Source organism: Eptatretus burgeri, chromosome 6 (assembly GCF_056783735.1).
Source record: "Eptatretus burgeri isolate ZD-2024b chromosome 6, Ebu_testis_v1, whole genome shotgun sequence".
NCBI classification, from domain to species: domain Eukaryota; kingdom Metazoa; phylum Chordata; class Myxini; order Myxiniformes; family Myxinidae; genus Eptatretus; species Eptatretus burgeri.
In genome coordinates, this window is record NC_140966.1 from 64,455,677 (window position 1) to 64,477,322 (window position 21,646).

At 45.4% G+C, this 21,646-nt stretch overlaps 1 protein-coding gene across 6 annotated transcripts in view; it reads right to left on the minus strand.

The window, feature by feature from the left end:
- Positions 1–21,646, minus strand: part of LOC147024956 (MICAL-like protein 1) — a 43,094-nt gene that overhangs the window by 18,403 nt on the left and 3,045 nt on the right. For all 6 annotated transcript variants that reach the window (XM_085885406.1, XM_085885408.1, XM_085885407.1 and 3 more), the window contains exon 2: positions 5,708–5,756. In XM_085885406.1, coding sequence (XP_085741532.1) covers positions 5,708–5,756 — 49 coding nt within the window. The remainder of the gene's footprint in view (positions 1–5,707; positions 5,757–21,646) is intronic.

The window sequence follows — 21,646 nt, forward strand, 5'->3', positions numbered from 1 at the left end:
TGAGATATCGTGCTATATATTAGTTTAGCCCTATCTCTCAATTGTGAAGAAACACTTGAAATAATTATCGGATCCAGATCTGGATCTTCACCAAAATATAATCAATTCGTCCTCGTCACACACACAACCTGCCAACCAAATTTCATCCGGATCCGTCTGCAACTTTTTGAGATATCCTGCACACAGACAAACAAACAGACAGACAGAGAGGGGTGAAAACATAACTTACATCACCTTCGGTGGCAGAGCTAATAAGTAATAAAGACAAAATGTCATAGCCCCTGTTGTTTTAGTAATTTTGCCACATGGAGTTAAAGAGCGAGCCCATATTTATGTACAACTAAAATGTCCACTGGTGTACAGATAGCCATCTTTGATCAGATCACAAAATAAAGTGAGGGGCATGTGTAATGTGTATGCCATCATGTGCTGTGCTTGTGCCAAATTTGAACAAAATCGGACGATGCATGTCTGAGAAATGGATGGGGACACATTTAAATAACAAAATGGCCACCATTCAGCATCTTGGATTTGATGTTGAAACAAAATGACGTGCATACAAAAGCCATCATTCATTATCTGGGTGTCAAGTTTGAACATCGGTTTAATGCATGTCCGAGAAATGGTTGAGGACGTGTTCAACATTGGGGTTTTTTTTTTTTTTACAATTAAAATGGCCGTCAGTCGGCAATCTTGGATCTGATCTCGAAACAAAATGACATGCGTATGCAAGCCATAATTACCTATCTGTGTGCCAAGTTTGAACAACATAGGTAAATGCAGGTCTAAGAAATGGTTGAGGACGTGTTCAACACCGTTATTACCTTCGCAAACTTCATTTGACGAAGGTATTGTATTGACCCCTGTGTATTTATTTATTGGTAAATATGTGTGCGGACAACATTGCGCAAAAACTGCTGGACCGATTTGCATGAAATTTTCAGAGATGATGTGCAGTTACTCAAGGACGCCAGGCGAAGCTTTTGGGAGCGATCGGATCAAAGGTCAAGGTCAAGGTTACAAAAAGGTCAAAATCGTTTTTTTGCGATTAAAGTGTCAATTTTGTTCCGATTTACATCAAATTAAGTCCAAAATGTTCAGTATTCAAATCCCGATCCACTGATATAGCGTATGGTATAGTGTTTACAACCCTAGTTAGTCTGTGGAAGTCAAAGGTCAAGGGGGTCACCAAAATGGAGTTTTTGATTGGGAAGCGTTGTGGACAACATTACACAAAAACCACTTCGCAGATTGTCATGAAATTTTGTGGATGTGTTTGGCATCAGGAGAGGACAAATCGATTCGATTTTGGGACCGATTGGATCAAAGGTTAAGGTCAAGGTCACAAAAAGGTCAAAATCGTTTTTTCGCGATTAAATTGTCAATTTTGTTTTGATTTACAGCAAATTAACTCCAAAATGTTCAAAATTAAATTTCCCATCCTCTAATATGACACATGGTATAGTACTTTTGTCACCCAAGGCAGCGGTTGGGGGTCAAAGGTCAAGGGGGTCACACAAATTCACATTTATATCGGAAAGCGTTGTGGACAACTTAACGCAAAAATAACAAAAACGCAGAGAGGCTTTAATTGTTTTGGATTTGTTTGGCATCATGAAAGGACACATCCATTAGATTTTGGGAGTGATCGGATCAAAGGTCAAGATCACAAAAAGGTCAACATCGTTTTTTCATGATGAAAACGGTTAATATGTTTCCGATTTACATCAAATTAACTCCAAATTGTTCAGTGTTCAATTCCCCATCTTCTGAAATGACACAAGATATAGTACTATTGTCACCCTAGGTAGCGGTTGTGGGTCAAAGGTCATGGGGGGGTCACGAAATGCATATTTGTATTGAGATGCGTTGTGGACAACTTAATACAAAGGTAACTAGTGGCTGCGGCGAAGGTATGCGCTCTACGAGTGTCCGTTCTAGTTTTATTTTTAAAAATCGAATGGCCGCCAGTCAGCCATATTGGACTTGATGTCGAAAGGAAAGGACATGCAGATGTAAGCCATCATTCATTACCTGAGTGCCAAGTTTGAACAAGATTGGTAAATGCATGTCTGAGAAATAGTTGAGGACATGTTCGACAAAGGGTTTTTTTTACAACTAAAATGGTCATCAGTCGGCCATCTTGGATCTGATGTCAAAAAAAAAAGAAATGACGTGCATATGTATACCATCATGCGTTGTCTTTGAGCCAAGTACGAATAAAATCAGTCCATAGATGCCTGAGATATGGTTGCGGACGGACACGAAAATAGAGACCAAATCCATAAGCCCGTTTCGGACCAAGTCCAACGGGGGATAAAAATGAAATAACAATAAGACGAAGACCTGAAAGAGTGAATCGCAAATAAACGTGTAAGAAAGGAAACTTTCAATCAATATGGAAGAAAGGAAACTTTCTATTGTGAGATTATAATCAAGTACAAATCTGAAGACGACGATGGTTCACGAGCGGTATTTGACGATGTAGATTGTTTCAGAAGTCAAGGATGAGACAATGTGATAATTTTTGACCAAGTTATAATAAATTATCGTGACCTTCAATCAACAACTGCAAAATGTCGAAAACCCGGTTTCGTTTAACAACTTTCAAAATTTGACCTTTGCATAACCTTTAAAAGGTCACAAAACAATGTTGTGGACATTAAAATAAGGAAACAGGATACGTGCTATAGCCTATTGGAGTTAGTTCGTCGAAGAAAGTCGAAAACCACAACTTTGAAAATTTTACGTTTGTGGCCTTTAAAGGTCAAAGGTCAAGGATCATGACCTTTGGTGCAAAACTTCCTCTGGAACATTCCAGGAACAATATAACGTCATATAGGCTATATGTCATTTCGCACTCCTCGGATTATCCATACTTTGATGAAATCAGCGTAAAAACAAACTTGAAGGGGGTGCCACGGGCAAGGTGTTCGAGATAGAGCAAAATGGTTTCAAGACTTTATATCAAGCCGCTGTCACACCTTGACGATTTAGCCAGCGTATGCCGATGTATGAAAAAAATTGTGAAAAACGCTGGCACACGTTGAATACGTTATGGGTAAGTTTTGTATACGTTAAGAGCATGCTGGCATACGTCGTAGTATGCCAAGCTCGTAGAAAAATTTTAACATGCTCAAAATTTTTCGACGTATGCCAGCATATGACTCACATGTTTCGCATACGCTGGCCATAAGTTGTAGGCACGTTACGCGATCGTTGACACATGTTACTTGTAAGTTACTCATAAGTTGAAACACGTCGAGGTAATGTTTAGCGTCAGTGTTCCAGACTCCATGGTTTTTTTTTTTCTTCGGCATGATGGTGATGTTGACACTTCGATTTCTAGTGTGGTTATAATATAATATCATTAATAGGCTGCCGCTCAACGATTTAAATCATAACCGCACTAGAAATCGAAGTGTCAACATCACCGTCATGCCGAAGAAAAAAAAAATAAAAAAATAAAAAAAAACAACCATGGAGTCTGGAACACTAACGGGTTCCTCCTGTGTGAACCCAATTTTTATATACCAATTCCCCTAAATGCTGCCAATACGCCATTATACGGTAGCTGTAAGTTAGTAACACGTTCAGTGAGTTCTGTGGTCGTCCGGAAGACGTAAAATACATCTACATACGTCAATATGCGTTGGAGATACGTTACACATAGGTTCAAAGCACGTTACTCATAGGTTCAAAATAAGTTTCGGGTACGCTAAACAATACCTCGACGTGTTTAGACTTATGAGTAACTTACAAGTAACGGGTGTCGACGTGTGTCAACCATCACATAACGTGCCTACAACTTATGGCCAGCGTATGCAGAACGTGTGCGTCATACATCAAAAAATTTTCAGCATGCTTAAAATTTGTCGACGTACGTGGCGTACTACGACGTACGCCAGTGTGCTTCAGCATGCTCTTAATGTATACAAAACTTACCCATAACGTATTCGACGTATGCCAGCGTATTCGGCAAATTTTTCATACGTCGGCATGCGCTGGCTAAAATGTCAAGGTGTGACAGCGCTTGACACTTCGATGTCTAGTGCGGTTACGATTTGAATCGTCGAGCCGCAGCCTTTTAATAGGCTACGCCATGTGATCGTCGGCGATACGCTGCCGCGCTATGCAAAAGTTACACTATCGTTGGGCATAGGTTGTGAATGCCGACAACACGCTAAGCATTCGTTGGTATAAGTTATCTTTATGTTATCGAAACGTTCTGTGTACGTTACGAATACGTTATGCATACGTCCAACTCGTTATGAATACGCCCAAAACTGGAAAAAAAACATCAATAGTTCAGCGTACGCCAGCGTTTTACATACATTTTGATACGTTGCCATACACTGGCTAAAACGTCAAGGTGTGACAGTGGCTTTAGGTGGGGAATGACCTCAAGATTATGCATAAAAAAATATTGTCATCCTAGCTCTCAAAGTTTTGGCGGTCGTATGATTTTTATGTCAAAATTCACAATTTTCTAAGTTTTTGACCTTGTGACCTCGACCTTGGGACGAAAATGAAAAATCGGACAACGAGGAGTTTTAGAAAATTCATTTTGCTATTCAAATACCGAAGAACCCATTCCATTCAGTCAATTCCCTCGGAGAAGAAAGATTTTTAATCCGACTACCCTACTATTTTTTGGGCGTGGCTCCGCCCACAATGGGCGTCGCACGCCCTCATCCAGGAAAACACAACTCGACATTGATATCGAACAGATAACCAAGTTTCATCAACATCGGAGCAAAGTCCACGGAGTTATGCTCTGGACAGACAGACACACAGACAGACACACAGACATAACGAATATAGTGGTCACTCTGGCTGGCGCTCGTGAACCAATTACCTCCCAACTGGTATGCAGCTGTAAAACCATGTGCCATACCAGGACTTGCTGCAAGGGTCCTGATCATCATGAGGCCCGATCACACTTCCACCCTGTTTAGGTGTTGATTGCAAAGTTAACGACGTTTCCGAATCAGTGCAAGGATAGAAGCGATTATGCATATTTCCCAGGCTACAACTGAACAGGAAGTGCATTTTAACTTTAATATCTTCTTAATTCCTACATACAATCATTTTATCCAAGGTGGAAAACCCCCTTAGGGGAATGGGGCAAATGAAGTCGCTATAACCTCCAACATATCCTTTAATCCTCCTGTCAAGTTTGGTTGAGATTGGATAAATAACGACCGAATGTATCAGGGTCAGACAGACATACAGCAAATTACGTGTTTCAGATGACAGAATAAGGGCTGGCAGGATAGCCAAGACTAGAGTTACGCACCCGAGCCTCTGAGCTGTCTCGCCAGGGTTCAAATCACAACCCAGCTATAACCTATCACCTTGGTGTTTTGCAGGCAGGGAAAATCATCGATAACAATAATGAGCTCCCTAACAAGGAACTTCGATGCAGGAGGAGGCCATTTGACACATCAAAGCATCCTCCATTATGACTAACCTATTGTTGTTTGTCCGTGCTCTATCCTTTTACAGTAAACGCTATGCATCAAGCAAGGAAGCAGCACGTACCATTTTTAAAGTCTTTGGTAGGACTCGGCCAGGGTTTGAACCGCTGCCTTCTCAGACTCAGAGTGGACACTAACCATTGCGTCACCGAGGCTTGTGCACAATGTGTGTGTGTGTGTGTGTGTGTGTCATCCTTCAGTTTTCAGAAATACTCAATAAAACCCACCAGTTTGTTGTTTTCATAAACATTTTCTTTCTTTAAAGAATTAAAATCTCTGTAAAGAGAGGGCAGGGGTGGGAATAAACTTCATTAGAACATGGTATTTGGATTATTACAACCAAAATAACCTTACATTCAATCAGCCACATCAAAGTGCATGTATGTGATGGAAATAAATACGTGCAATTTGTGGAATTTGTTCCTTAATCCTGGAACAAAAAGCTAATTATTCATAAAAAAAACAGAATAAAAAGAATACAGTACCAGTGTAGAAGAAAAAAAAAAATCAGTGACAAAAGTGGGCAAAACTATGTTGTGAACTTCATTTCTATGCAATGGATAATTAATCTGTGAACCTGGTGTTGGCTTAATAGCGAGAGTGGTGGGTTTGTGATCCTAGGGTCCCGAGTTAAAATCCTGCTCAGCTGTTGAAGTAATACCAGGTGGGGTTGACTCAGCCTGTCATCCTTCCGAGGTCGGCAAAATGAGTACCAGCTTGCTGGTATCCTGTGTCGGAGTGGCGTCCTGTCCAGGATTGTGCCCAATAGCCAAGGAGACTGCTTAGGCAGCACCAACGCTCTGCAGAGTATGGTCCCAATGGATGGATGGATGGATGGATGGATAATCTGTTACTGTTTCAGAAAGGACAACAGGATTATCATCGTCATTTTCACCCTCTGATAAATTACAACATCTGTGTAGTCACCACCATGTTTTACCATCCTTCTCCTTTGCATGTCTCAATTTTAATGCCATCTTAGAAACCGCACATAGTCTTTTGTATGTCACTTGCCTCCGAGCCGTCTAATCTCGGTTAGATTCCCGATCAGACTATAAACTGTCGAATTGGTGCTCTGCAGGCCGAGCAGTGCATCACAAGCTGTGCCGCACTTGGAATGTCAAGCCAGGTGTCCCGTCTGTTAGCATTAGCTGATGGACATTAAAGACCCCACAGGGTTTTTGGCAAAGAGGGAGGCGAGTCATTGCCGGTACTCCTGATAAATTACTGCCATCTTCAGTTGAATGTCAGGCCTGGACAATCGGTTAGTGAAAGACTTTGGCAAATATACCTTCTACAAGAAGGCAGGATTCATTCATTATGGATACTCAAATAATAGCGCAATAACAGTCTTGACAACTTCAAACAATTCGAGCGAAGTCGATGGTGCGCCATTGCAAATCCCCACACTTCCCACCCAAAACAAAGTTGAACTGGAGAGGGAGCACTCGGTAGAGTGCAAAACCTCCGCCGCCAATACTGCTAGGTCACTTAAGTGAACCTGATATCCCATTCATTGTAGGTCAAAACGGATCAGACTCTAGTGAACCACGATTGAATAAACTAGACTAGATGGACGCGCATGTAGAATGCCAAAAAAATAAAATCGAAATTTTTTTGAAAAAAAAGTTGCAAAATTTGGTTTTTTTTTCTCTAACAAATTTTTTTTGGGGGTTGGAAATCACTTAAAACATGTAGAAATGCAAAAATTTTTTTAAATATTTTTCAAATAAAATCGAAATTTTTTTGAAAAAAAGTTCCAAAATTTTCAGTTTTTTTTTTTGGACCAAGTTCAAAATCTAATGGCATGATCCTTCGACCATACCTTATCCCCCCACCAAGTTTCGTCAATATCTGTCCAGGAGATTTTTCCGTAATACTGTTAACAAACAAACAAACAGACAGGGGTGAAAACAGTCACCTCCATCCATCTTCGATGGCGGAGGTTAAAAATGGCAAAAAGTTTCACCAGGAATGATCCAATATCAAATTATGAGTTAAAAAAAAATCTTCTGTTTTGACCACCCTGTGACAAAGTCCCCACAACCCTGGGGCATAAACTGGGGGTCAAATCTCCAAAAATCATTACATATTTCACACGTGCCCCAATGTTGATTGTATATACACAGTTTCATTAAAAATATGTTTTAAAATGTGCCCAGAATTGCACTTTTTTGGTATTACACCTTCTGACCCCACACCAGGGCCAACAATGATACTGCTCTTACACCTTCTTGCAATGTGGTTATCATAACTACCAAGTTGGGTGAATTTCTGCCCAACCGTTTAGGAGATGGACGGACAGACAGATGGAGCCAATTACAATATCATTACAGAACCAGGGTTTGGGAGATACCACGAGGGGGACTTCTCGGACTCTCCCCGACCTCCGGACGGATAACTCTGCGATCCGGTGGGTTGCTGAGCAACCGCGGATGCCAATTGAAACTACCAAACTGAGCAGGGTCCTCATTCCTTAGCTTCGCATTACCTTACCGGTGGTTTGGTGGTACTAATTTGGGAACCGCACCGTCAAAGTTGACCAGTTTATTTAATTTGTGGAATTTATTTAATGGGCGAGTGAACCGTGGATGGACGTTGGTTAGTTGTTTAAGTAATCGCTGGGGGAAACATGTCATCTATCTATTTGTACACACACTATATCAAACCAATGAAGGAAATCAGACACTCAAACAGGTTGGAAATAAGCTTACAAACATACAGCAAGCATTTATTTACAACAAGTAAGGTAATGATTATGAAGCAGATATTCACAAGGGACATTTTACAGATACAATAATTAGTACAAGGCACATATGAGGTTCCGCGAGGAGGAGTGATGCAAGGGCCACATCGGCCATTTTGGAGTTAATGCCATACAGCACTATTTTAACCCTTCCCCTATCATCCGAGCCTATCATCATCGTATCATTAAAAAAATGTCGCTAACATCACTCCTCCTCACGGGGCCTCATATATTTGTGGCACAAACAAGCAAAAACAATGAACATAAAACAATGATAATTAATACAAGGCAGGTATATTTGTGGCACAAACAAGAATAAACAATGAACATAAACAATGATAATTAATACAAGGCAGGTATATTTGTGGCACAAACAAGAATGAACAATGAACATAAACAATGATAATTAATAGAAGGAACGTTTATTTTTGGCACAAACAAGCATAAACAATGAACATAAACAATGATAATACAGAGCATGTATATTTGTGGCACAAACAAGTATAAACAATGAACATAAACAATGATAATTAATACAGAGCACGTATATTTGTGGCACAAAAAAGTATAAACAATGAACATAAACAGGTCAGGAATGGGAGCATGTGCCAGAACAGCGCGTCGCTGCGTCCACTTTCCGCCGGTACTCCAGAGGCCTCCGTCTGGCCATCCCCCAGGCAGATGCCAGGCCCATCCCCATCTCCTTGAGATGATGGTCAACCTGCTGCAACCATGAGGCACGTGGTCGGCCCACTGGCCTCCTCCACTCATGAGACTCCCTCGCTGAGAGAATCTGGTGAGCAGGATCAGCGTCAGGAAAACGAGCCACATGTCCATACAGCCGCAACTCACGCTCACGGACTATGCAGGTAACAAATCTCATCTGAGTCTCTCTCAGCAACCGCTCGTTGGACACAAAATCCGACCAGCGAGAGCCGAGGATTCTCCGAAGAGACCTGGTACCAAAGGAATTAAGTCTCCGTCTCAGATCCTTGGTCAGAGTCCAAGTCTCGCACCCATAGAGCAAGACTGGAAGTACCAAGGACCTGAAGACTCGGACTTTCGTCCTCCCGCACAGGTACCGGCAGCGCCACACCCCATGATCCAGTGAATCCATGACTCCCCAGGCCCGACCCAGACGTCTATTGACCTCTGACTCGCAGCCAGCAGAGACATGAATATCACTGCCAAGGTAAGTGAATCTCTCCACGACCACAACATCCTCACCACAAACAGACACAGACAGGACAGCAGCATCCAAGATGTCACCGAAGGCCTGGATCTTAGTTTTGACCCAAGAAACCCGTAATCCCAACGGCTCCGACTCCTCATTCAGCACCTCGAGGGCCCCCAAGAGGATGTCGAAAAACTCCGCAAAGATGACTGCATCATCTGCAAAATCAAGGTCCGAGATCTTGACATTGCCAAACGATGCACCGCAACTTGATCTCTCTGACATCCTCCCTAAAATCCAGTCCATACAAGTGCTGAAAAGTGTGGGGGCAAGTACACATCCCTGATGAACTCCAGTAACAACTGGAAATAAGTCAGAGATGGTACCACCACACTTCACAGCACTCTCAGTACCAGAGTAGAGTTCAGACATTAGATCGATCAGTTTTGGTGGCACCCCACGAAGACCAAGAATCCTCCAGAGGACATCCCGATTCACTGAATCGAACGCTTTACAGAGATCAACGTAGGCTGCAAGCAGCCTCTGCCGAAACTCTCGTCTGCATTCGGTGAGGACACGAAGTGCAAGGATACGGTCAATCGTTGACCTCTTTGGTGTAAAGCCTGACTGCTCTGGACGCTGGTGCTCAAGCAGATGGTGGCGAACCCTATCAAGAATTATCCGAGCAAAGACCTTGCCCGGCACTGAGAGCAGCTTCACCCCTCGGTAGTTGTTGCAGTCTTGGCGATCACCCTTCCCTTTCCAGAGAGGGACAACAAGGCCCCTCTTCCAGTCAGTTGGGATGATGCCTGTGTTCCAGGCAGAGCACAAAACTGCATGCAACGACACGAGTGCAGCATTTCCACCAGCCTTGAGAAGTTCAGCATGGATGCCACAGATCCTTGGAACTTTGCCCCGTTTCAACTGGTTCACCGCAGCCCGTGTTTCCACAAGCGAAGGTGGACCACAGTTGATTCGAGGGTCAGCAACAGGGATTGTAACACCCTTGACGTCCAACTCGACAGCTGGGGGATCAGCCTGGTACAACCGCTCAAAGTAACCGGCCCAGCGGGCCTTCACTTCAGACTCATCTGTCAAGAGCCTACCACTCTCTGCTCGAACTGCAGTGCTCCGAGGGATGGGCTTGGATGAACGTAATGCGCGAATTCCCCTGTAAGCGGGACGAGAATCACCTGTCCACAGGTGATGCTCTACCCCCTCACAGATTCCTCGCACATGGGCCTCCTTGTCCACCCTCAGTGCACGTACAGTTTTATGCCTCAGCTCCCTGAACAGCTCAGCTCTGCCATTCAGCCTGGCCCTGCGACTCTGGTCAATGGTATCTAGTGTCCCTTGAGAGACAAAATTCTTCTTTGCCCTGAGGTGAGCTCCAAGGCATACACCGGCAACATCAAGGACGGTGGTCTTGAAGGCGCTCCACAACTCTTCAGGACGCCACAAAGCACCCAGACCCCCCCCCCCCCAAGTGTCCACTCAGCCTGTTCACAAACTCCTCAGCTACTCTCTCATCCCTGAGCTTGGCAACATCCAGCCTAGGCTGGGATGGTACCATTCTCCAGGATTTAAGGTGCAGCTTTAGAGTTGCTACAACAAGCCTGTGGTCAGTATTGAGGAACTGAGCACTCCAGTAGACCCTGCAGTTCTGGATCATCCTCCAACGACCGTCAATGAGGACATGGTCAATCTCCTTTGCCACACTGCCAGCGTTGGAATCCCAAGTCCAGCGATGAGCTTGTGGGCGCTGAAACCATGAACCAGCCACCCTAAGTCCATGACTTCTTGCAAAGTCAAGGAACTTAGTGCTATTCTGGTTCATAGTTCCTGACCCATGGGGACCAACACACCTCATAACCATCCCTATCAGTTCCAGTCGATGCATTGAAATCCCCCAAGACTAGAAGTGTATCTCGTCTGGGGCACTGATCAACCACAGACTCGAGTGTGGCGTAGAATACATCCTTCACGGTGAGATCACTCGCCTCAGTCGGAGCATAAACAGAGACCAGGGAAATGACACCTAAGGAGTGATGAATCCTTAATCTCATAATACGCTCGTTGACTGGTGTTACCTCAATTATCATTGGAGTCAGCTTATTGGACACAGCTACAGCAACTCCTTGGGTATGGTAACCATCAGAGCGACCAGACCAATAGTAGGTGTAACTACCCACCATGATCTCGCCGCAATCCGGTCTCCGAACCTCAGAGAGAGCTGCAATCCCGATGTCCAAACGCTTGAGCTCAGATGATAACAGAGACAGGTGATCATCCTCTCTTAGGGATAGGACATTCCAGGCACCCACCCGAAGGGACCGCCTCAGGTTAACCCAAGGAGACCGCCGTCTGGTGGACGACCACCAGATAAACAATGATAATTAATACAAGGCAGGTATATTTGTGGCACAAACAAGGATAAACAATGAACATAAACAATGATAATTAATACAAGGCAGGTATATTTATGGCACAAACAAGAATAAACAATGAACATACACAATGATAATTATAATTAATACAAGGCACATATATTTGTGGCACAAACAAGCATGAACAATGAACATAAACAATGATAATTAACATAAGGAACGTATATTTTTGGCACAAACAAGTATAAACAATGAACATAAACAATGATAATTAATACAGAGAAAGTATATCTGTGGCACAAACTATGGTGTACGAGGTGCAGTGGAACACGAAAAGCAAGAGTGTTAGCATCAACTCCGCTTTATTGCGCGTCCGGATCTACATTCCTGCCACCCCTCGCGGGCGAGTCATGATATACGAAAACCCAATCACGTGATACAGCACACTCCTCCCCTCGTAAAATGACAAGTCAAATGATGAAAGGACAATCATAACATGACCAACCGAAACCAATCAACACTCATAATCCTCCAAGTACCACGGCCGCACCCTGACCCGCCTCGGACGGGCAGTGCCACCAGACAGTCCAGGCTCAGATGCCTCCCGGCTTGGTCGAGGTGACACCCTCGCCGGACTCGCGCCATCCGCAATAACAACCGCCCCCGGCCAACCAGCCTGCCCGACGTCCCCGGGCAGGACTGAATCAGGCGAAGACCCCCTGGGCGTCGGCACATCCGGCCCTGGCGATACAACGTCTGGCCACGGCGACATTACAGGTGGGGGTCCCACATCGTTCGGCCCGGGGGGGGTGTGGGGGGGGCTGACGCTGAACAGCGATCATGCATTTGGTCCACGTGCCGCTTCCACACCTCCCCACCATCAGTCCGCACCATGCAATTTGCCGGGCCCAGTATCACAGAGACCACAGCTGGCACCCATTTGGAACCGTGGAAATAATCGCGCACCATTACCCACTGTCTCACATCGAAACCGCGCAGCAGCGTCGGACGCGACACCGTCCCACTCCCCGACCCTCCAGGTCGCAGCAAATCCAGTCTGGACCGCAATGCCCGTCCATAGAGACGAATGGCAGGCGAATCACCCGTGACAGGATGATTCGCGTTCCTGTAATGGAGCAAAAAGGCATCGACCACCGTCTGCACAGGTGCAACACCCCCCCTCCCCCCCTGCGCAAAGCCCGTTTCAACATCTTAACAAACGACTCAGCCTGCCCATTCGTCTCAGGATGATACGGTGCAGACCTTAGATGTCGAATAAACTCATCAAATACACCTGCGATGAACTGCGAACCGTTATCAGAGACCAGGATCTCCGGTAATCCTTTATTAGCAAAGATCGTCCGCAGTTTCTCCACTGTAATGTTTGCTGATGTATGCTGCATTACAACAACCTCCGGCCATTTAGAGAATGCATCGATCACAATCAAAAACATTTTGCCATTAACCTGCCCCGCAAAATCTACATGGACCCTCTGCCAGGCTAAGTCTGGGGTCGGCCATAGCCCCGAGGCTCGACGCGGGTTATCAGCATCTGTTTGACACGTGGCGCAACGCTTAACTAACTGCTCAATGTCTTTGTCCAACCCCCGGCCACCACAACAGGCTACGAGCAAGACTCTTGGTCTTCACGATGCCAAGGTGACTGACATGCAGTTCTTCCAAACACCGCTGCCTGAACTTCGGTGGAATCACCGTCCTCATTCCCCACATAACGCACCGTTGGACCAACGACAGCTCCGATGCGCGTGACGTAAAAGGTTGAAATGCCGGTGTCGAAGGGAGATCGCTTCAATTCTCCATAGAAATCGCCTGGACGACACGGGCGAGCACCGGATCATGAACCGATTCCACCGCGACCTGTCTGGCCGTGATCGGCCCGCTTTGGAGCTGGCCCAGCGCGAACACATCGACCTGGTCGGCCGACTCATATGCAGCTGGACCCTCCACACACGGCAAGTGTGAGAGCCCGTCGCAGTTAGCATGCTTCTCGGTGCTTCGGAACTGAATATCATAATCGTAAGCAGCAAGAAACAGACACCACCGCTGTATTCGCGCGGCCGCTACCACCGGTACCCCGCGTTCGAGTCTCAGGATGAATTGAAGCAGTTTGTGATCCGTCTGCAAAGTGAAATGTCGCCCCAGCAGGTATTGATGAAACTTCTGCACCCCCCAGACGAGGCTGAGAGCATCGCGCTCGATCTGGGCATATTCCCGCTCTGCTGCGGACAGGGTCCGGGATGCAAAACAAACAGGCCGCTCGGAACCATCGTCCATCCTGTGGGAGAGCACTGCCCCGATGCCATATGCAGAGCTGTCGCATGCCAATAAGAGCGGACGCGCAGGCTCGTAGTGCACGAGGACCGTATCCTCTGTGAGCAGCCGCTTGACACGGTCGAATGACGCCTGGTGTGCAGGCCCCCAAGCCCAGCGCTCGTCCTTTCTGAGCAACCGTGTTAACGGCGCAAGTTGTGAGCTGAGCCCGCGCACGAACCTTTGGTAATACTGGGCCATACCAATGAACGAGCGCAGCTGCGTCTTGTCGCGAGGCGGTGGCATGTGTTGAATCGCCTCCACCTTCCGAGGACCTTTCAACAGCCCCTCCAGCGTGATGATGTGTCCGAGGTATTCCAAGCGCTGCTTGAAGAACGTGCACTTGTTCCTGTTCAAGCGCAGGCCGCACGGTTCTAGCTTTGTCAGCACTTGGGCAATGTTCTCGTCGGCCGTTTTCCCCGCAATGAGCACATTGTCCAGGTAGGTCTGAGCAGGCAGGCCAATGCAAACCTGATCCATGGCTTTCTGCCACAAGGCCGGGGCCAAAGCAATCCCAAAACAGAGTCGGGTATATCGATAGAGCCCTTGACACGTGTCGATTGTCAAAAGCTTGCTACTCCCGGGATCCATCGCCAGGTGAAAATATGCATCACGCAGGTCGAGCTTCGTGAAGTATTGACTCCCCGCCAATCGCGCATATATTTCATCGATTGACGGCAGTGGATATTGCTCCACGCTGAGCCCCGGGTTAACCGTGGATTTGAAGTCCGCGCACAATCGGACGTCTCCATTCCGTTTCAGCACCGTGACAACCGGGGTGGCCCAATCTGAGTACGACACCCGTTCGATCACTCCACAGGCCTCCAGCCTATCTAGTTCACCCTTGACCTTGTCCCGCAGGGCATACGGCACCGGTCGTGGCTTAAAAAACGAGGAACCACCCCCTCCTTCAGGAAGAGCTTTCCCTCCACGCCCTTGAGCTTCCCAAGGTCGTCGCAAAACAAACCTTGATGTCTTTGAAGAATCTTCTCCAACTGATCCTCCCATCGTCTCGGCACGGGTTGCACAAGGTGCACGGCGGCCCAGTCTAGCCTGATGCGGGACAGCCAGTCTCGGCCGAGCCAGTCTCGGCCCTCCCCCGCACGACGTACAACGGAAGCGTGGCGACCTGGCTTTGGTACCGCACAGACACGTCTGCCATCCCGACTGGCGTTATCTTCTCGCGGGTGTACGTAAACAGCGTGAGGTTTGACCTGATAAGCTTCAGGCCGTTGAGTCTACGCGCAGTCTGTTCGCCGATGATCGACACAGCCGCTCCCGTATCAACCTGAAACGTGATCGGCGTTTTGTTCACTTCGATTTCCACCGTCATCGGGCGCGCTGCCACCGGGCCATTTGAAAACAGGCCCATCAAGGGCCGCCGGTTCCGCCCCGGGTCGCCTCGCACATCGCGGTCCATGACCTTAACGGTGGCCGGCGCCCCACGGCACACACGCTTCAGATGACCCACCTTGTGACAATTTAAACACACGGTGCCTTTATACGGGCACGCACGGCGCAGGTGTCGACCTCCGCATCCCAAACACGTCCGCGGGGTCACCTCGCCGCACGTGCGGCCGCGTGGCGACGTCCGACCCGCACCGAAGGTCGTGCGCGTGTCTCGGGGTGCTCGCGACCCCGCGTGGCCGGTGATGGTCCGAACCTCTCCGCGAGTCTGCTCGACCGCTGAAGCCGTACTGACTGCCGAGTCGAATGTAATGGCTTCACCTTTCAGCCGTAGAACCGCCGAAACCATCTTCGCATCTTGTAAACCAGCAGTAAAACGATCTCTGAGCCGAGCCGGACACTCTCCCGCCGTGAACTTGCATGCCACGGACGAATGCTTCACTCGCGCCATGAAATCAGCGACGCGCTCCTCTGCACCTTTCGAGAGGCGATCGAACTGGTATCAAGCGAGCTGTAATGACTTCTCCGGCGCCATGTGTGCTTTCATCTTCTCCACAATGTCCCGAAACGACAGCCTGTCATCACGGGGCTTGTCCGGCGCCACCAAATCACTCAGTAGTCGATAATGCTCCACCGATAGCGAGGCGAGCAAAATAGACTTCTGTTTGCTCTCGTCGACCACATCATTCGCGTGGAAATAGCATCCCAATTGCTCCAAAAACAATTCGAAGTCGTCTCCGACGAAAACGGGCACATGTCCGTTTTCAACCATCCTCGTCAGCCAACTATGGTGTACGAGGTGCAGTGGAACACGAGAAGCAAGTGTTGGCATCAACTCCGCTTTATTGCGCGTCCGGATGTACATTCCTGCCACCCCTAGCGGGCGAGGCATGATATACGAATACCCAATCACGTGATACAGCACACAAACAAGCATAAACAATGAACATAAACAATGATAATTAATACAAGGCACGTATATTTGTGGCACAAACAAGTATAAACAATGAACAGAAACAATGATAATTAATACAAGGCATGTATATTTGTGGCACAAACAAGCATAAACAATGAACATAAACAATGATAATTAATACAAGGCATGTATATTTGTGGCACAAACAAGCATAAACAATGAACATAAACAATGATAATTAATACAAGGCATGTATATTTGTGGCACAAACAAGCATAAACAATGAACAGAAACAATGATAATTAATACAAGGCATGTATATTTGTGGCACAAACAAGCATAAACAATGAACATAAACAATGATAATTAATACAAGGCATGTATATTTGTGGCACAAACAAGCATAAACAATGAACAGAAACAATGATAATTAATACAAGGCATGTATATTTGTGGCACAAACAAGCATAAACAATGAACATAAACAATGATAATTAATACAAGGCATGTATATTTGTGGCACAAACAAGTATAAACAATGAACATAAACAATGATAATTAATACAAGGCACGTATATTTGTGGCACAAACAAGTATAAACAATGAACAGAAACAATGATAATTAATACAAGGCATGTATATTTGTGGCACAAACCAGCGTAAACAATGGACATAAACAACAATGATAATTAATACAAGGCATGTATATTTGTGGCACAAACAAGCATAAACAATGAACATAAACAATGATAATGAATACAAGGCACGTATATTTGTGGCACAAACAAGTATAAACAATGAACATAAACAATGAAAACTCGAGGGGAGCACTCGGTAGAGTGCAAAACCTCCGCCGCCAATACTGCTAGGTCACTCAAGTGAACCTGATATCCCATTCATTCAATTTGACGTCAACAGTGCTCACAGAGTTATAGTTTGCAACTTTCCCTTTTACTTTTAACTTTTACAGACTCAATTCATTAGTCATAACTAGATTCCTCGAGACAGAAATTGATTTTACGTGGGTATATCCACCTGAAGTTACAAAATCAGCCGCAATTATAATTTTGGCATGTTTTTTGTTGGAAATCACTTATAACATGTAGAAATGCAAAAAAAACAAATCGAAATTTTGTTGAAAAAAAAGTTGCAAAAATTTTTTTTTCTCTAACAATTTCTTTTGGGGGGGGGGGTTGGAAATCACTTAAAACATGTAGAAATGTAAAAAAAAAAAAAAAAAAATTCAAATATTTTTTCAAAATGGCCGCCATAGCGGCCATATTGGATTTTGGACCAAGTTCAAAATCTTATGGCATGATCCTTGGACCATACCTAATCCCCCCACCAAGTTTCGTCGAAATCCGTCGAGGAGTTTTTCCGTAATACTGTTCACAAACAAACAAACAGAAAGTGGTGAAAACAGTAACCTCCGATCTTCGATGGCGGAGGTTAATTAATACAGGGCACGTATATTTGTGGCACAAACAAGTATAAACAATGACCAAAGGCAAAAAAGAACAGCGATCTTACTCCCTTAGCACATATGAGCCCCTACTGTAAACTTGCTTGGAAAAGACATGGCACAATCACTCAAACCGAGAAAGTGGACAGGAAGAAGAATAGAGGCAGGGCGGAGTGTGATCTCGACTCCTGACTCACCGGACTCGGACAGGTGGGCCAGTGTCTGTCCCAAGTGAAGGACAGGATGGATTGGGAAAATGGGAATATTGAGAGTGTTGATGCGGTGTTGAGTATTGTGCGTCAGGTACAGGTAGAAATGACCGCAGGCGATGGCAGATGCTCATGCAGGCAGTTAGTGATGCTGTCCGCAATGGGCCAGCACCCTCTGGGTGGCTCCCATGGTCCGAGCAAGCAGATGTCAGTGAGAGCTTGGCGAAAAGAGCTCGTGGCCAAGGAGAGGGAGCGTCCTCTCGCCGCTCTGGTTTTTTATCCCCCTCGAGACAAGGCATAGTCCATGACGCTTTGTGGATCTTACTGCTCGCTCGGGCCACGGCTCTCTGAATTTCTTCCAGAATAATCTTCCGTCTCCGAACAAAGAACACCCCACCCCACCGGACAATTCCTCTGCCATGGTAACTTTCCCCGTTTAGTGCTGCGAGCAACTTTATGTAATGATTCGTGTGTTTTGAATGGGGACTTTTGCACGCAAGGAAGAAAAGGAATGTATTCAACTTGACAATTTATTATTGTAGTGTCAACGGCTCAACTAACATCGAGCTCGTCATGGTGAGAGGTTAAAATCCCACGATGTACCAAACGGTTTGAACTGTAGAGACATTCCCAATTATGGTGGACAACGCACACGCAGGTCATGAGGAGAAACATGAGAATCTTAGCTCTTGTAAACCAAATGGGTTTATTCCTGAACTAAATAGATAAATCAGGGGAAGATCGACCCGCCGCATGGAATACGACGGCGGGTTGGGAGGGAAGGAAGGGAATGCAATTAATAAATAATTATGTACAATGAGGTAAAACAAAATCGAAAGAAACTAAAGCACCTCACATTAGATATAATTAAAGATGGGAAAGGGACAAAACCAGGGGACTCAGCTCTGGTGATGGCAGGTGGAAGGATGGGCATGGGACAGCCATGAGCAGGCGATAAGGAGGGACGAGGAGGACAACGGGAAAGACGATGAGCAGGTAGACAGATGAAGAAACACAGGACAGGGTAAAGGCAGGCAACAGGATGATCCTCTCAGAGTTCTCCTCCACACTCTTATTTTTTCTGTCGTCTTCTCCTCAGAGAAAACTGTCCTCACTGTCCACAGAGTGCCAAATCCTCTCTCTCGCTCTCCTCATATCTTTCTCTCCATCGTGTTCTCCTCAGACTGGCACGATCCCTCCCTGCCCTTGTTACCTCCTCTCTCTTTTCCCCGGGCAATGCCCCCCAGCCCCGAAAGCATCCATCACTCCACTCCTGGAAGCGCTCACAGCTCCGCCCCTATCTTCCTCTCTTACATAGTCTCCCGGCGCCCCCAATCGAGGTTTACATTGGAGTTTATGCACACAATTTCCTTAACCATAATCCCAAATTATCACACACCACCCCGTATGGTGCATATTCAAACAAAACATTCCTTAAGCTAACGTGTCCCTACTTACTACATCGAGATGGGCTAACTACTCGTACATGGACCATGCTACTCTATCCATTCATATCTGCTCTTATGGTAATATCTTATCTACCCCCCACCAACAAACGTAACACGTTTCACACGCTGAAGGGTTTATTCGCCCATTCTGAGTTAACAGGGTGTTTCGGAAAGTACAAGAGATGGTGACTTGGAGGCGAAAGGGTGAAGGGTTTGGATGTTGGATGAAGGGGAAGGGTTTCTGAGGGAAGCACAGGAAGTGGAGGTTGGGTAGTGAAAGGATGAGGGATTGGTGATTGATTAAAATGATTGAAAGCGAATAGAAAGGGGAAGGGGGGGGGGAAATCACACCAGGGATGAAACCTGTTAATCTCACAACACATCCCCCTCCCCCTGCCCCTCCTCTCGATGAGGCGTAAGGGTCTATTTAAGCATAATTAATGAAATAACTGCTTGGGGAATGCCTCTGTGTTCATGAGTATTCTCTCTGGAGGTCCATTTCCACAATCGCAACACTATTCTCCCCATTTTTTTTTCTTTGTTTGTTTGTTTAAAGTGTATGGTTAATAAATGCCCAAACCAAGGACACCATACCAATTGTTTAAAGAAAATGGTGGGACTGAGTCAATCAGCCAAGTGTAGATTTTGCAAGGTCGAAGCAGAAAGCAAAAGTTACTGCCTTGCAAGGTTACAAAAAAAACAAACAAACTCATGTCTGAACAACTGTACGCACAAAGGCACAACAAAGTATGTAGAGTAATCCAGTGGAAGTCTGCCAAAATAAATAAATAAATAAATTCCAGTTCCAGAAAACTTATGGATACATGAACCAAAAGCAATAATCTAAAACATGGACATAATGTTCATGGACGACCATAGAGTGGGAAGAGAAAACAAAGCATTGTGACTAGACAAAGCACTTAGGTACAAAAAGAAAAAGAAGGCATTGCGAATTGAGGTTTCAGTACCCATTGATTTTGGTTTAAATAGAGCAGAAATCACAAAAATGACCAAATATCAAGTTCTCAAGAATGAAGTAAAAAGATCTTGGAAGCTCAAGAGTGCCACCATTGTCCCAGTGACATAAGAACCTCACAGAGATCTGAAAAACCATCCCTGGGAACATTATCACAAACAAACTACAGTTGTGGGCTGACCAGGGCTCAGTAATGATCCTGAAAAGAGACCTCAGAACAAAAGTGAAAACAAGAAAACTTCCCAACTTGGCCCATGAACCATGATTCTTCACCGAAACAGAGGCGGATAATTCGAGTTCTAGGAGAGCTCCATTCCACCTTATGAATTATGGAGATAACCACCACTGACACACACACACACACACACACACACACACACACACACACACACACACACACACACACACACACACACACACACACACCAATTGCTCTTGTGGCCCCAGAACCTAAAAACAAAATGTACTTATAACAGCCCTCACTGCTCCCAATCCCCCCCCCCAAACTTTCGCATGATTTATCGTAAATATAATTTTAAACGTTGATGGCATAAAAGCCTGTCAAAAATGATGTTTTGGAATCATTTTATTCAAAATATTCAGAGACTGCAAAAAAATGTTTCGTCGCAAGAAGTGTTATTTCAAAACACTACATGTACAAATGTGATCCTATTTTATCTTCTGGGACGTTTCATTTTGACGGTGCAGCCTCGTGAATGTGCCAAAGTCCGAAGCCTCGGACTAGCGTCAGATGTGCTTATATCTTCTTTATTTATTAAAACGTCCTGCAGATGTAAATGAACACTCGTTTTACTCTGTACGTGTTACACATCACATGCGGCTAATTTCACCTTCCAGCGCCTTGTATTTATTGTTTGTTTTTTTTTTTAAACACTTTTGTACACCGCCCTTGAGGCCCGGTTGGAAGTCACAGTCTACATTTCCAATCGAAGACGTAATTACTCTTTTATGAAAAATGTTTTTTTTTTTTTTTTTGTTATCCTGAAAAAAGACACCAACACCGTAGTGAACACACAGTCATGTTAAAAGATTGGCCTTTAAACCCCAACTTAAATCGTCCTTATGAAGGGGGATAGACAAATACACAAT